This window comes from Cydia strobilella, chromosome 5 (assembly GCF_947568885.1).
Source record: "Cydia strobilella chromosome 5, ilCydStro3.1, whole genome shotgun sequence".
Lineage (NCBI taxonomy): Eukaryota > Metazoa > Arthropoda > Insecta > Lepidoptera > Tortricidae > Cydia > Cydia strobilella.
In genome coordinates, this window is record NC_086045.1 from 20,157,781 (window position 1) to 20,175,869 (window position 18,089).

At 37.6% G+C, this 18,089-nt stretch overlaps 2 protein-coding genes across 2 annotated transcripts in view; one reads left to right on the top strand and one right to left on the bottom strand.

Annotated features, from left to right (window-relative positions):
- Positions 1 to 18,089, top strand: part of LOC134741799 (uncharacterized) — a 155,435-nt gene that overhangs the window by 105,166 nt on the left and 32,180 nt on the right. The gene's annotated exons all lie outside the window — the stretch shown is intronic.
- LOC134741581 (uncharacterized) lies at positions 7,389 to 10,902 on the bottom strand. Its single transcript, XM_063674415.1, has 2 exons — positions 9,820 to 10,902; positions 7,389 to 9,446 (listed from the first exon to the last, which is right to left on the bottom strand). The coding sequence occupies exons 1-2, from the start codon at positions 10,882 to 10,884 to the stop codon at positions 9,429 to 9,431; spliced, it is 1,083 nt and encodes a 360-aa protein (XP_063530485.1). The 5' UTR covers positions 10,885 to 10,902; the 3' UTR covers positions 7,389 to 9,428.

Genomic DNA, 18,089 nt, shown 5'->3' on the forward strand with positions numbered 1-18,089 from the left:
GATGTTTTTTATCACACTTGCGAAGAAAAAAAAACCTAAATTTAAAGCGAAATTATTCTTAAATACGCGGTGACATTTCAAACATTCGTCCGCCATATTGAATTTTTTTTTGGTAGTTTATGCATAGAAGGCAAAGACCCATCGACATTCAGTCACAATTGAAAATTGTGTAAATACTATTAATTTTTTATTTATTTAATTAACTAACTTTTTGTTTCAGAATTATAACTCCCGCGGGAACAATATAGGCCTTTGTCCTTCAGTACACCTGCATGAAATAAGATCATTTTCGATCAAGTGTGATGATAAACATATATATTATTGACAACTCATGAAAATAAAAGTTTTACCTTATCTATTATATTCCGCGATAACATATACCTAAATATATTTTTACCAAAAATACTGAATACAAGTGCTGAATTTATGACTGACGTTTGTTAATATACAAAATTAAAACGAAGTTAATATTTAGTATATTTACAAAGTCACATGGAATTAAATTAAGGTTTTCGACAATAAGCGGGAATATTGTGCGGTACGGAGGCGCGATTTGCTGAAACATTACAAAATTTAATATCAATCCCGGACTCCAAGTAGAGGGGCCCACTGATTACGAGTCCGCCGGACGATATCGGCCTGTCAGTTGTTCGGAACTGTCAATTTTTTGTTCTAATTGACAGGCTGATATCGTCCGGCGGACTAATAATCAGTGGGCCCCTTAAGATAGGATTCACCCTTGCTTATCGTGATTGATCTTAATAATTTTAAGAAGTAATGTGATATTACTTTATCCGCTCGTATCTAGTTACTCTTTGGCCTAAAGTTAATTGTATTAATTGTGAAATAAAACGAAAAAACTAAAATTGTGAGTTCGAAACGTCGGGATGTATTATAAATTCAATATACGCGATATAATCCGTTTTCATAGTTTTATTTCATGAGTAACTATCGCGGTAACCGATGACAATATTATGTATTAATTGTATTTTTTTAAACTTCCTCAAAAAAAAACATCTCTTTCTCTAAAAAGAAAAAAAAATTTGAATCGGAAATTATTTTTTGCAGCTGTCAGTTAACTCTATTTAATTCTGAATATCACTGTTAATGGTTTGTATATTCAGAGTAAATAATATAATAAGTAATACTCAATTCTAACATATGTAATAACAAGTAAATATACCGAGTGCACTTTACACGGTGGTTTGATTTGATTATTAATATTATATTCGATTTTATTACGTACATTTATATTTTATTTCATCAAATGAAGCCCAATTGAAATTATATTTGTATTGAGTCTTTTAACAGCTCAGTATCGCTTAGTTTGTTATTAATGACAAATATTACGATTGCAAAAATGGTCAAAGACAAATAATAAGCCTGGAAAGAGAGAATTCTAAGCTAAGGCTGTTTAGTCTTCCTTTTTTTGGTATCTTTTTATCTGACCTTAGCCATTGGACAAACCCTGAAATCCCACGTAGGGTTACTTCTCAGGAATGCTCTAACGTTAATATTTTTAATTAGAACAAAAGACAAAATAAATAAATTTTAAAACAAAAGTTATTTCCAATAATCGACAACAAAAAGAAACATACTGTATTTAATCACTGGCAGTGTTTTTGACAATTTGTTCGAAAATGTGCGGCAAAGATGACATTTGTCAAAAGTCCGAATGTTATTAGTGACATGAATAAAAAAGATAATTAAAAAGGTCGAAGAAGGTTTAATACTATTTATTACCTCACGAGCTACTAACACATACAGACTGCTCCAAAGTAAAAAATCGTAATTTGTTAATTTCTTCGTAACCGCTACACCGATTGTTATGATACTTTGTATACTGGTTCTAAATACCCTAATGCATATGTACATTTCGGCTGTGTCCAATGGCTAGGGACATCCTGTATAAATTAACTTAATTAACGTTTGAGACACGGAATCATTGCTATGGACATTAATATTTATTTGTGTTTTATTTATATCCCGCTATCTCGATATATTATCGTTATCCCGTTATCGTTACTTAAAAAAGACTTACACGCTATAAAAATTATGTGTATAAATATGTATGGTTCTCCTTTGTATTATTTACGGCGCGACCTGAGAGAAGCCAATACCACCATTATTATTCACAGAGTACCGCGTCTTAATAAGAAAACGTGTATCTAATACGGTGTTTGATATTCGCATCTCCGTGTATGCGGTGTTGTAATGGCGTGGAATCACAATATCTCGTTATAACAGAGAGAAACAAAAGAAAGGCGCGTGCTTGGAATGCTGGGAGGCGGTGTCGACTGAAACAAGCTGAAAACCTATCGAGGGAGCATCTTTTAGCGTTTACCGCTGTAACGCCGCAGCCTGGTAATGTATATTAAACGCTTTAAATGGATCTTATAAGGATTTTCCCGTATAATGGTTATATACGGCAAGAGGTACTGTCACATTATAGTAACTATCGGTGTGAAGGCCGCCTTAGTACAACCGCCTTAGCAGTTCCAGTTTTTCACTATGTAAATTTCACTGAAAAGTTAGCTGAGATTTACAACAAACTGAACAAAGCAACAGTAGCCTTTTGGCAATGCCGGAGGATGGTAGGCAAAAGATGGGGACTTGCCCCTCACATTATACTATGGCTGTACAAAATGGTAATAATGCCAATGATCAGCTACGGCGCGGTTGTATGGTGGCCCCGCACCCAGCTAACCACAGTAATAGACAAACTAAATAAAACACAAAGACTAGCATGTGTGGCTGCAACGGGCTGCATGAGAACTACTCCGACTGCAGCTCTAGAAATAATGTTAGGACTCCTGCCACTACACATGTACATACAGAAAGAAGCGGCTGCCACAGCTATTCGTTTGAAGAATATAAACCTATGGACATCTTTCAGCTCATCGCACAAGAAGATCTATGAAAATACGATCTCAAAAATGCCCATGCTGGAAGCGCCTATCGACAAAATACCAAAAACTATGATCTTCTGGAAAGATTACGCCATATCCTTAACAGAAGATCCGAAAGAAGGACTAAACCAAACAAACCTAAGAATATTCACAGATGGCTCAAAAACAAACGAAGGGACAGGATGTGGTGTCTTCTCAGAGGACCTGAACATTCACATCACAAAACCCCTTGGTGAACACAATACGGTATTCCAAGCTGAATGTGTAGGAATAATAGAAGCTTGCAATGCTATTACAAGACGACAAGTGAAACACGAAACCATACTAATACTGTCAGACAGTAAATCGGTACTACAAGCGCTATGCAGCGACAAACTTACCTCAGAGCTTATACTTGAATGCCATCGGAGCCTCACTGAAGTGAGCAAAGAAGGCAACAAAGTAAGAGTACAATGGATAAAGGGGCATAGTGGATCAAGAGGAAACGATGCAGCGGATGAACTGGCCAGGAAAGGTTCAGAAACACCGGCATATGGACCCGAGCCAATTATGCCTCTACCAATATCCTACATACACAACCAGATAGAACAACATCACAGACAACTGCACAACAAGTACTGGAATGAAATGAAGACATGCAGGCAAACCAAAGAAATTCTACCGGAACTGAACCACAAACTTACCAAAATATTACTGAAAACACCAAGAAGCCAACTACGTAAAATAGTAGGATTAATAACAGGACATAACACACTAAACAAACACCTACATATTATGGGTAAAACGGACAGCCCCATGTGCAGAGCGTGCATGGCAGAAGAAGAAACAACAAAACATATTCTCCTAGACTGTAAACAGGTAGAAGTATATAGGAGCAAATACCTAGGAAATCCATGCACACTAAAGGAAGCAACTAGCAACCTGAAGACCTTGCTAGGCTTCGTGGAGGAGCTGGGGTGGTTAGAGTAGCGCTACCTCGTTTCACGCAAAATAGGCACATTGGATGTCGAGTTGCGGAAAATGCCCAGCAAAACTAACTAACTAACTAACTAGCTGAGATTTACTGAAATAATATGATATGTACCTACTCGTATTCGTTAGATTTGAACATCATCCAATCAACCTTCTTGGTTGACTGGTTCTTGTGAAGTCGCTAACTAAGTTAATATAGTTGGCATCAATTTTTTTAGCTATTATGACATTCGGTTTCAGTTAAAATTGTTTTAATCAGTCAAGCCGTCTGTTTTAGATGGGCCATTTTAGGCAAGTATCATTTTCCTGAAAGTTCTTCACCTATCTTCGTTATTTTACTTAAAAGCTTCATTCTTTTACTTACGAGAGAACGAAATAAAAAGTGTAGTGACTACTTAGGGTCTCATAATTGTGCAATTTTCAACCAAAAGGGTACTTATTGTCGCTTGTCAGTAAGACGCTTTTTCCATATAGCTTCAATTAGAAATCAACCTTATCAACAAGCGACAATGTGGTACCTTTTGGTTGAAAACGTCACAATTGGGCATTATTTTTTATAGGTATTTGAGATTTGTTATTTTACGAGTATCTGCATTACCCACGTAAAATAGCCGTCCAGGTTTTTATAGATATATTTAAAGACCTGAGCACACCGGATGCGTTTGCGTAGACATGCACGTGCACGTACGCGTTGTAATATACGGATTCTTATGAGAGACGACACACCGCCTGCGTGGAGTGTGCGTGCACGGCTCCCACAATTTAGCGCACGTGCATGCCTACGCACACACAGCCGGCGTGCTCTGGCCTCGAAGTGGACGAGTTCTTATCTGCAAGTAAATTTTTATACCTACTACCAAAATCGAATAACTACAAGTACCTATACCTTGATATCGTTTGAAAAATAACGTTATTACTGTTATTAGGTACAACGGAGAGTTAACTACTTGTTTGTTTTGTATTGATATGCTAAATTTACTTATTTTTGAACCACCCTGAACGGCATGTTGCCTATTTAGATGCATATGAAAAGGAACGCAGTGCACATACTTCGTACCTCGTACGTAGGTAATTTAAGTAAAATTTTAAATCTAACTCAACAGTAGCAGAGCAGAGCCGTAGCTGATATAATAATAGCTAGTATCATGTCAATGGTATTTGACGGCGTTGTTCCTTTTAATGCAAATGCTTATGTTAGATTGCAATAAAAGAAAGTGGTACCTATATCCAGAGTTGAGCTGAGTAAAACCTGAAGCTAGAAATAATTTAGCCTTCATTCAATATTGAAATAAAAATTGATTGTCTTGTTTTCCCGTATTAAATTAGCAATGAATGGGGCCGTCGTCACGCGAACCAAGCCCGAGCTACTCCTTAACCTAATTCTGGCATTCATTTCGCCAGCTCGATCGTAAAATTTTAATGGCACCAGAAAACTCGGTCTTAAAAGAAGGATAACGAAGGGTTCCGTCTCGCCCACCTTGATTGGGCTGTTATCTATATACTGACGCACGAATATATGTTTTGTACTAGAAATCTTATTTTCATCAGCAAAACTAAAGTATGACCTCGGGCTAGCCTTTTAAACTAGTCTGTTTGCTCGTTAAATATTCCGACGAATTGAGAACCTCATCCTTTTTTAAGTCGGTAAAAAAGTCACATCGCTCAGTTATAACATAACTTTTTGTGACTGTTAGTTTATAATTTAGTAGCGCAGAAAACTGAGTTGTGGTTTGTAAGAAAACTTAGACACGGAGACCTTATACATGTCTAAGTACATACCTATATTTTTAATGATTCTGACACTTAGAGATATTTACACCTCTAAATAATTTTAGTTTTTTTATGTAGGTATCTGTGTTTCTTTTAATTTTATTATTATAGTTTTTTTATGTAATTCGACATTAAGAGACCTTATACATGTCTAAGTAATTGTAGTACGTTAGTTTGAATTGGTAGTTGCTATTATAATTATAATTGTTGATGTATTTTTTTTTCTTGTATGTAAATTACATGTTGACGTGTAAAAGTGCTCTTGTGGCCTATTTGCTAAATAAATGTTGTTTGAAGTTTGAAACAACATAAACAAAAACCTTACCAAGTACAATACAATCGCTTTAAAGTCATAAAGAAACATTAATAAAGTGATACTGAAAGAAATCTAAATTGCATTCTTAAGTTTATTAATGATAGATGCCGATCACTAACTTATATTTAAAAAAGTTCATTAGGCAAAAATCCTTTAATAGACTTAGGTACAACGTACAACGTCCAAATCATTTCATTCGAGAGATTATCTCATTTGTTCCACTATACCTAATTTATTACTTAAGCACAGTACTCAACTATATAGGTACATCTAATTGAACCTCATTTATGAAATATTTTACGTGAATAACGGAGTAGATACCTACGTATAAAAAGCAGGTCCGTAAAAGCCACTATTACTCCTCGGGCCCTAACGGTAACATTCCGATTTTGAAGTTACTATGTATAGTCAGCTTAGCACCCTTATATTTGTATGCAGGTATGCTAAGCTAATAGTTATAACCTGACTGTATATAAAAACAAGTTTAGTTTACAATTCACATGTAATATCTTTATAATGATACGCAATTAATTAATGCTTCATTCTTTATTTGCACTATATAAAAACGATCTTACAGTCAAGACGCCATATTGGAGAAGAGCGAGACCTACCACAGATTAGAGTGACCAGATGCACTTAAGGCTGACATACACGGGTATACCATACTCTCCCCCACCAGTTTTAAAGAGTTCTCTGAAATGTTACGCTATCTTACGCTAGAACTTATTTCTAAAACAATATAAACTTTAAGTGACTGTACTTAAGTTTACACTTCTTTTGCTAACTAAACATAAACTACTTTATATTATTGTAGTTAACTTTTTACATCATTCTTATGTTTACTCTTGGCATCACACATACGTGCACATCCTAGAATGTCCTACGAGTATCTTATTCTAATAAACTAATGCTACAATTCAACATTTGATTGACATGTCTCTTCCATTTACACCCCTCCACGTCTATGATATACGTCGTGTTGGGAATCGATTCCTCCACTATAACTCCTTGTATCCAAGGTTGTCTGTTTTTCCTATAATCCTTAACCATTACCTTTTCTCCCACCACAAATTCTATGTTTCTACTCCCTGACGCCAGTTCCCTCTGCTTTCCTAACATATGTTGAGCTCTTTCTGTAACCGGCGGCGGTCTAAGCAGAGCGAACCGGGACCGGAGATCCCTATTGTACATGAGTGAAGCAGGCGTCACTCCTGTTGTACTATGTGGCGTTACTCGGTAATCGAAAAGGAATAAATTAATTGCTGATTGGATTGTATTTCCCCTGCTTTCTTTAATTTTTAAGACATGTTTTTTGAATATGTCCACAAATTTTTCTGCGGCTCCATTCGTCGCGGGGTGGTATGGTGGAGTAAAGGTATGTTTAATGTCTTTTAGCCTACAGAAATCTTTAAATTCAGAAGATGTAAAAGACGGCCCATTGTCAGTTACCAAGTGGACAGGGTAGCCATGACGTGCAAAAAGACTATTCAAAACCTCGATGGTACGAGATGAGGTTATCGAGTTCATTTCTATAATCTCTGGCCACTTACTGTAACTGTCAACCACCACTAAGTACATTTTATTGTAAAATGGTCCACAATAATCTGCATGAATGCGGTACCATACAGACGGAGCCACTGGCCACGATTTCTGATGCCCCTTAGTGGGATTATTTCGAACTGAAAGACAAGCAAGACAATTATTTGTGATTTTTTCTATTTCTGTATCTATCCCTGGCCACCAGAAGTAAGAGCGTGCCAGCTGCTTCATACGTACAGTACCGAAATGACTTATGTGTAATTCTGATAAGGTTGCCTGTCTTAATGACTCTGGTATGATGATTCTGTAACCCCAGAAAAGGCAACCTCTGTCAAAACTTATTTCAGTTTTCTTATTACCATAGGTTGACAATTCTTTGTCTGTCATTAAGTCAGGCCATCCGTCCATGGTGTATCTTATAACTTTGGCTAATGTTACATCTTTTCTGGTTGCCTCTTGTATAGATTTCCAGTCTAAATTATTAATTTCACAATTTTGAATATAATAAATATTACTTATCTCTGCATCGGTACAAATAGGATGCATAGGCTCTTGATTTTTATTAATGAATATAGAGGTGCGTGATAAAAAATCAGCTGGATTCTTATCAGTTTTAATGTGTCGAATTTTGTAGTTGAATGCTGACAAAAAAATTGCATAATGTTGCAGCCTTTTTGCTGCCATTTTAGGAATGGCTTTAGTTGGGCCAAAAATGCGTACTAAAGCTGCACTATCAGTTTCCAACTCAAAACTCCTACCATATGTATAATTATAGAATTTTGTCACACCAAACACTACAGCCATAGCCTCCTTGTCTATAGTAGAATATTTAATCTCTGTCTCATTAAGTTTTTTACTTGCATAAGCAATTGGTTTTACTACTCCGTTCCTGTCTCTATTTGAAATTACTGCGGCCAAGCCTGTGTCTGATGCGTCACAACTTAGAATTAAAGGTAAGTTAGGGTCGTAGTGGGTTAAATTTTCCATGCTAGCTAGCTTATTTTTTATCATTACAAAGGCATCACCACATTGAGGTGTCCACTTAAATTTATTTTCTTTGGTACATTCATATAGTGGTGTCAATATGCTGGCCATGTCTTTTAGAAAACGAGAATAATAGTTAACTTTGCCTAAAAATGACCTTAACATTGTTACATTTGTGGGTGGTGTGGCCTGCAACAATGGTTCTATATTATCTTTATTTACCCGTATACCATTGCTGTCAATCGTAAAACCAAACACATCAATGCTTTTTTCAAAGAATTTACATTTTTGTATTTTTAACTTAAATTCACTTTGTTGTAGCCTTGCTAAAACCTTAGACAAGGTGTCTACTGCATCCTGGAGATCTTTACCACTAATATAAATATTATCTATAAATACTGCAATATTTGGAATATCTGATAATTTTTTACTCATGAGCCGCTGAAAAGAGCCCGGTCCTGTGCTCACACCATAAGGCAGGTAATTATACCTGAATGTGCCCACTTCTGTAACAATAACTGTACAATCTTTTGAGGCTTCGTCTAATGGTGCCTGATGATATGCCTCTTTCAGGTCCAGCTCGCAGAAGTATTTTCCATTATTTAGGGAATTGAATATTTCTTCTACATGAGGCAATGGAAAGTGATCCACCTCTAAATGTGGGTTGACAGTTAATTTGTAGTCTCCACATAATCTTACCGAACCATCTCCCTTTAAAATTGGAACCACGGGTGTACCCCACTGACTGGTTTCCACAGGTTCAATTCTCCCATTTTGTAAAAGTCTAGAAATTTCAGCTTTTACCTTGTCTTGGAGTGCAAATGGAACTCGGCGTACCGGCAGGCTCTTTGGTTTGGCATCTTTTTTTAATTTGAGGCTGATGGTTTCACCTTTGACATTGCCCCATCCTTCACTAAATACTTCTGCGAACCTTTTCTTTATTGTAGCTCTGGCTTCTGAAACATTGTGAAATTTTTTATTTACTGTATTTGTTTCATTTGACAATACAAATTTGGGCGGCCATAATCCAAACTCCTTTAACCAGTCTCTCCCAATAATACATGGTGTGTTCTCAGTAACAAAACTATTTAATTGTTTAGTTACATCATTCAATGTTACTGTCAAGTTATCTAATATTCCTAACGGTTGTGATATCTTTTGATCAAAATTTTTAAATAAAACATTACATTTTTTTATATCCTTATGAGGTAATAACATTTGTTGCTGTTTCAATGGAATAACGGTAACATCAGATCCTGTGTCAAGCTGAAATTCGACCATACAACCCTCAACATTAAGACTTAGCATATGAGGAGGCACTTTACTTACATTTACATAGTACATTTGGTACTCATCCACTTTTAAGGTTTCAGATGCTTCCTCGGTTTCCTCTTTCTCTATACTGTTAATTTTGAAACTTTTCTTCTTGGGGCAGACCTTAAAAATGTGTCCTTGCTGTCCGCATTCCGAACAGTATTTTTGGCGCAGCGTACACTCTGAACGCAGGTGATTATCACCCCCGCAGCAGAAACACCTAGTACCTTTATTCACGCTTGGTTTCCTTCTTGTTTGTAGTCCTTTGAATGCCTTGTTTTTGTTTGTTTGCTGATAGTAAACACTAGCTTCCACTTCTGCCTTCTGGCCTGTTTCTTTTAATGCTGCTTCTACAGTTCTTGCCAAAGTAATGTAATCTTCTAATGTCTGATTTGTATCCGCCTTTAGTAATTCAAATTTAATAAGTTTGGACTGCACACCGTCAATGAATTTTTCTTTTAATTGATCCTCGGAGTCCTTAAATTGACATTTGCTAGCTAGCTTCCGAAGTTCTGTCATATAATCCTCTATTTTTTCATTTGGGAGCTGATTCCGATTACGGAACGTCGCACGTTCCAAAACAATGGACTTTTTTTGTACGTATTTGTTTTTTAAAATCGTAGTAAGCTCCGAATAAGAGTGACTTGCTGGTTTTTTGGTGCTACACAGAGACGTCAAAATTTCGAAAACCTGTGGTGTTATTTTTGTTAACAACAGAGGCACTTTTTTCTCCTCTGGCACGTCGTTTAATGCAATACAGCATTCTAATTGTTGTTCAAAACATTCCCATTTAGTGCCATCAAAGGGTTGTAGTTGTAGATTTAAATGAGTTGTGTGTGACATTTTGGTTTTGCTCACGTTTATATTTTGTTTGTTTTTGCAATATTTGACTAATAATTGCCGAAATTCGTCGACGGTTTGCTTTTCATCAAATTTGATTTTAAACTCAATCAAGTATTCTTGTAATTCAATTCTTGACAATTTATAAATCCATCCGGTTTTGTCAAATGTTATGTTCACAGCACTTCTGTCTCTGTTGTCCGTAGAATCACTTTTCTCACTTTTCTCAGTGTCCGACATTGAATTTAAAATTGTCTTCGTCGCTTCTAAGCAAATATCATTGTGGCACGCGTTCACAGATTTCGTGTTTTTCTCAAAAGGCGGCCGCCATTACGCACAACAAAGCAGACCGACTTCACAGCGTCTATTTTGCAATTTTGTCACTGTAATGTCTTTTTCACTTTTATCACTCGTTATTAATTAAAACTGTGATGATTTGTCGTTCGTCATCCTCGTCGCCACTGTAATATCTTTATAATGATACGCAATTAATTAATGCTTCATTCTTTATTTGCACTATATAAAAACGATCTTACAGTCAAGACGCCATATTGGAGAAGAGCGAGACCTACCACAGATTAGAGTGACCAGATGCACTTAAGGCTGACATACACGGGTATACCATATCACACCGTTTTCATTTTCATTTATTCGCAAATATACTGTACGTTTAAAACATATTTCACAGCGTTTGCCAAAAGTACGTATGCCCTTTTTGTTCACTTAAAATGAAACACGAAAACATGGTTCGTATTATTTATTGACAATTACCAGTGGTAACATAATTTACATAATGTATGGTTCGATGTGCAAGCGTCATTGCCACAGGCAGTAATGATAGTGTAAAGCAATTTTATAAATCGCTTTGACACCAGGCAGGCGGTCGGTTGACGACAAAGCACGTCGATTGGCTGAGGAGTTTTACTTTTAACAGCCGGCTATATATCTGGGCGCATCCTGAACCTTACGACCACCCCGGAAGTGCCCATAAAGCGGACGTTAAAACGATGACTCTTTTTACACTTTATTATCATTGGATGTGAACGTCTACTCAGATTCCATAGCAATTCACCGGCGCCGCGCCGAAGATGCCCGCTTGTCCGACAGTTTTATCGCAAAATCAATATAACTGATGATGGGCTTCGAGTCTAAAACCTCATAGCTTATGAACTTCGGTTTACGATGGACATCGACGTGCCATATCTCCGACACAGGCGAAACAACGACACATTACTTTCGATGGCTAATAACAATATATTGACTTTGTTAACTCACAAGATGCGGTGTCATAAAGTGGACAGTTTAGAATCGCGTTTCAGGGGGAAAGAAATGAGGTGTGGACGGTGTGGTTGGCTGGACTTCGCTGTATCAAACCGGCCATCAAAGTAACGATCGTATTACACTGGGCATGCTATTCATACTTTAAGTTTCAATAGCATATCGTGATATAGTTAGGTATTTACCAACACTTGCATTAGTTTCAAAGCCGCATTTCAAGCTGTAATTTATATATATGCTGTATATTTCCACTGAAAGTACCAATTTAAACATATCTTGTTTTGTATAAATTAACTTTTTAGCTTTAACTAGTTTTTAAGACATTGCTACGCCCTTGCAGGGTGACCATGTACCAAATCTCTATGTAACACCTTTTATAACCATGGTTTTTGCATTAAATAAATGATGATAATGATGATGATGATAATAAAATTGAGACGCGCTTAGAGCTGAGTATTATTATGTTAAGCGTACTTATAGGTTCTTAATAACATATTGTGAGTTACCTATCATCTTAGACGCCCGATCCGCCGCGGAGATCGAGTTACGAAGCTTCAGCCAAGTTTTAAGACCCTGCCCAAGGCCTCTTACTAACTATCTTCCTTAACGCCTTAGTTAAGAAGCGTCTTATGAGAACTTTGACGCTGAGATTGAGGAAGCTATTACGGGATCCGTTCCGATAGATATAAGCAGGATGTCACTTCCACGCGCGACTTTGTGAACTTGTTTACTTTGATGATTCAAACTTTTGCCTAAATTATCTGAAGTCTATTAGCCGACGCAAATGAACTTTAAACAGAAATGTTTACCAGACAAATTAAACTTGACAACAATTTGTTGAACTTTCAACCTTAACGGGGAAGCTAAAAGGGACACTATATTACTTACATGAAAGAAACGGAAGATTAAATAATATCTTGAATACTGTTTGTGTATTTAAGTGCACTACTGTTACTAGGTAGAGTTGGGCATCCGCCAGCGTATTCTGTGTCGCGGAACAGCGTACAGGTTCGATTAGATAGCGCTATCTTGTTTGCACCGGTTGCTTCGTTGTGAAGGACGGTATATTCCACCCTTGCGATTCGGTTGTACTCGCATAGTAGTGAATCGAGAGCCCAACCGGGCAGTGGTTGCATCCCGCTCTATCATTATTTCCGCTCCGCTCTCAACTGGGGCAATCGATAGCGGCGGGCGAGGGGGCCCGCTGTGGCAGCGCCAGCGAAGCACCGCCGCCGCGCCGCCCGCGCCGCCCGCCCCGCGTTCCTTGCGCTCCACTGTCACTCTTCGCTACGCTCTCCGCTCATCTCCGACCGCGAGGCACGCGCGCGCACCTTGTTTACACTCACGTGTTTGTTTCTCATTGCAATGCCTATTTTCTTGTTGTGATTTGTATCTTTTTTTATCTGTTTTAACAATTGACGATTCTAAATTCATTTTTATTCAAAATTATTTTATTAATAGATCAGTTTAAAAATTTTAATCAACGTATGTATTAACTAATTCTCAACTTGGCTTTGAATCTCTTTCGACACAGTAGAATAAGCCACAAAAAAAACCGGACAAGTGCGAGTCGTACTCGCCCACCGAGGGTTCCGTACTTTTTAGTATTTGTTGTTATAGCGGCAACAGACATACATCTGTGAAAATTTCAGCTGTCTAGCTATCACGGTTAATGAGATACAGCCTGGTGACTGACAGACAGACAGACGGACAGTGGAGTCTTAGTAATAGGGTCCCGTTTTTACCCTTTGGGTACGGAACCATAAAAATATCTACTTAAGAGGGTAAACAACATATTGATTGGCCCTGAAATATCGGAAATTCACCTGGAGCGGTATTCGACATGCGTTAAGTGACGTTTCGTGTTGAACTTCAGTTGAATGGAAGAAATCGTGTGTTGTCAAATAGGTAAATTTGACATTAGCAATCCACAGTTAGGTGACAACGAAACCAAACCGAACCACGCAGAGTTCAGAGCCATTTTAAACCGTATAGTAGTAAGAAAACAAAGTTGATTTTTGTTGCATAATTTTTTCAATGAATGAGTTTTGGTGTACAACCAAATGATACTTTCCACAGTTGATGAACAAATGATTCATTCCACTGTTGAACTGATGTTGAAGCCGAAACTGACAGTTGTGCATCTCGAATAGGGCCCCTGTGCTGCATTAAAATTACTAGAATGAACTTGATGACGACGACCCTACATAACCATCATTTGTGAGTTGTGAGCCCTAGCTTATGTCCTAAATGGTTAGCAGTAAAGTTGGCCCGATGGGCTAAAAGAACTTGAGTCCAGATATAATGATGTACCTATCTACTGAATAGTTGAATACAATATTTCGTGTTGAATTTGGTCCATTATTGGCGCTTTTGTAACTGTACTTAAGCAGTTTTTACCGAGCGTTTTGTGGCTCGCACCAGCTGGCGGACAACTGTTGAGCAAGCCTCATGATACAGATACAGACACTAACATGAATCAAATATACTTAATATGCCACGTAATATTGACATAAAGGAAATAAAATAGTAAAAAAAACCGGACAAGTGCGAGTCGGACTCGCCCACCGAGGGTTCCGTACTTTTGAGTATTGGTTGTTGTAACGGCAACAGAAATACATCATCTGTGAAAATTGCAACTGTCTAGCTATCACGGTTCACGGCCTGGTGACAGACAGACGGACAGACGGACAGCGGAGTCCTAGTAATAGGGTCCCGTTTTTACCCTTTGGGAACGAAACCCTAATAAAAACAGTACCTACTGAGTTTCGTACTTACCAAAAAAGGGGTAGAGTTATATAGGTACAGCTGTGTGTACTCATGAGGAATCGATGGATCTCAAATCTTATAGGAATCTATATAGTGATTTTTTGTATTTTCATCAACAAATCAAGCGCTTACATTTCAAAAAGTGCTTAGTCAGGTCATAAGTTGTGTCACAAAGATTTTTACTGATAAAAAAGTTATAGAATAGGAACGTATCCCTTATTATTCATATATATGGGTTGAATTTAATGCATTTAATGCAAAATTATTTACAATATAACTTTACGTAATTAGCTATATTCATTAAAATAAATAGATCCCCGCAATTTGCGAATTTTGGTTTTTGCGGTAGGCCCCCCTGACTTCAACCCAGAGGGGAAACTAGACTTTATTGCGATTAGTGGGGGTTCCTGGCGATGTTTTTCCTTCATCGGAAAGCGACTGGTAAATTATTTATTTTCTTTATTTAAGCTAATTAATTCCTTAATAATTATACACATATTTATATTTCATTCATCATCATCATCATGTCAGCCGATAGACGTCCACTGCTGGACATAGACCTCCCCCAAGGCTCGCCACTCTGACCGATCCTGTGCCGCTCGCAACCACCGAATTCCCGCGACCTTCACCAGGTTGTCGCTCCATCTTGTTGGAGGCCTACCGGCAGTTATATTTCATTATTAAATTCAAAACATAATAATAGTAATGCATGAATAAATTAAATTAAATATTATCAGATTAATTAACATGCATGTTAAAGTCGGTAGTAATTTTATATAATAATTTAATTATTATTGAGGACCTCTTGACGAGTAAAGGCCTCCTCCATTTTACTCGACATTTCCCTATCTTGGGCTATTGTTACCCAGTCGTCGCTGGCAAACTTTTTTAGTTCTTCAGCCCATTTTTCTAGTGGGCGGCCTGATTTTATTTTCAAGAAAGTCAGGACTAGTAAATATCAAATGATAAATTAGTATTAGACTTTGGTACGAGCACGAGCAAAACTTTAAAGGTAACATTCGGATAGCAACTGCTGGGCATTGACGCGGGCACCGTCACTGTCAATGTCCGGGATAAAATGAATAATGGTTTGAAAGTTCTAATGCAGCTCTACGAATGTCACTCATTTTATCAAGGAAAGTGATAGTGTAGATGCAATTTCCATCCGAATGTAACTTTAGTAATAATAAAGTCATACACTCACACATATCACAGAAAGATATGCATATCATCACAGGCCTTTGCGTCTATTGGACACGATATATGCATTGCGGTTTAGACAACGGGTTTGGTGACTGTGGGGGCCGATGCGTGAGCGGCACGACTTCCACCATTTTTGGCCGAGAAAGCTCATGCCATCCTACCTGTGTATTCCCTAAGTTGTAATTCAATGTATTTTAGATTATCCACATGACAGCCGTTTTGTATTAGAACATGTGAAAAAAATAAAATCTGAATCCATTCAAACTAATGCGCACCATAAATTCAAATGAAAACATATTGGATGAAATCGCAAGATGACCGTTAAAGAGGTTCACGACACAGACGCTCATGGCGACCGGAGCGTCGCCCGACACCTGAGTTCGCAATCACTGCTGCTGTTCTAATATTTATTACGTGTGAATATCATATGCCACTTCTTTTTCTCGGCTCTGATTGCTCCCCTCCGCCTCTCATCGTAAAATGGAATGGTTTTCCTTCGTAAAATAATAATTCGCGCGGAGAGGCGATAAACTTAACATACCTACTTGATATCTGCTTAATAATAACGCAGGTGAAAAAACAGGAAGCGAATTCTGCGTAACAACATTTCTTTGTTATAAATGTGTTGTATTGTACATATGTACTACATTAATTTTTAACAAGCTGAAACGTCTGCGAACGATACTATTAAGCTTAGGATAAATTTAAAAGTGAAAAAAATACTGCCTTCGGTGAGACTTGAGTTCACGGCCTCTCGATCGAAACTCGATCCAGCTCTCTACCAATTGAGCCACCAAGACCTCATCCATAGTTAGCAAATCTTTCCACTATATGAGTCTAGGGGACCCTAGCGACATCTACCGTAGGAGCGTTACACTTCTTAAAACCCTCTACTTACCTAACTTCTTGTTAGAAGCCTTGAGTTCAAGTCTCACCCAAGGCAGTAATTTTGCCACTTTTAAATTTATTCTAAGCTTCATAATATATACTACGTTGAAATATTATCCATCGCCGAGGGTAACGTGGTAATGGTCCCTTATTAGGTTGTTTTTTTAGATATTATATAAGTACTTGTTTTTGGTTTTTGGTTTGCAGCTGATTGTAGTTTTTGATGTCAACTATAATGAAGGAGTAATAGGTATATAAAATGTGATATTAAACGTGAAATTGCCAATTTATAAAATGAAGGTTTCCAATCAAACTCGTAAAAATTCAATAAAAACAGTGGATTCCCTCGAAAAGTGATGACACACTAAACGAACCCGATTGTTCGCTTTGAAACAATTCTCATTTTAAAATGCATGGGCATACTCGCAATGAGATTGCAGCTTCCAGTTAACCTTTATATTAATAAACTTTCTCTAACATGCGGGGAGATATCGGCAAATCTTATATTCGAAACAATAAACCGAGAAATATCAAATTTTGGGTGCTTTAGAGTGAGAGAAGTCGGTAATTAATTTGTATACAACATTGCCGGCCTAGGCCAAAAAGCTTTATTTTGCAAAAACTTGATTCAGACCTCTGTTGCTAACAGAAATTGGCACCGTCCTATGACCACATTTACGCTCGTGCGTTTACATCACACTCCTCCGGCAATCCCTTATTTATCAGCTTAAGGCAACATTATATCCATCGTTTCTGTTAGTTCCCACTCCCAGTACCCGCAAATGGTTATTTGGATGGTGCCATCGAGTTCTCACTTTGCTGGCGTCTGCCTGACAGATGAATGGTTGCTGGAATTGGAATATTCTATTATTGCTCAATGCCAATTAGCGTTGGATGCCAATGGGCGTCATTGATGGCCGTAGCGTACACATTTATCGTTGTACAACGGTTCGCCAAATAACGTGCCGTCAAAATTGAAAATACGGATATAATAGGTAATATTCACAGAAATTCTGTTTGGTAGCTGGTTAACACTATAATTATGTTCGTCTGCGTGGATGATGATAGATAAAAACCGGTTAAGTGCGAGTCGGACACGCGCACTGAGGGTTCCGTACTTTTTAGTATTTGTTGTTATAGCGGCTACAGAATTACATCATCTATGAAAATTTCATCTGTCTAGCTATCACGGTTCATGAGATACCGCCTGGTGACAGACAGACGGACAGCAGAGTCTTAGTAATAGGCTCCCGTTTTTACCCTTTGGGTACGGAACCCTAAAAACTATTATATTACCTTCCTCGGGC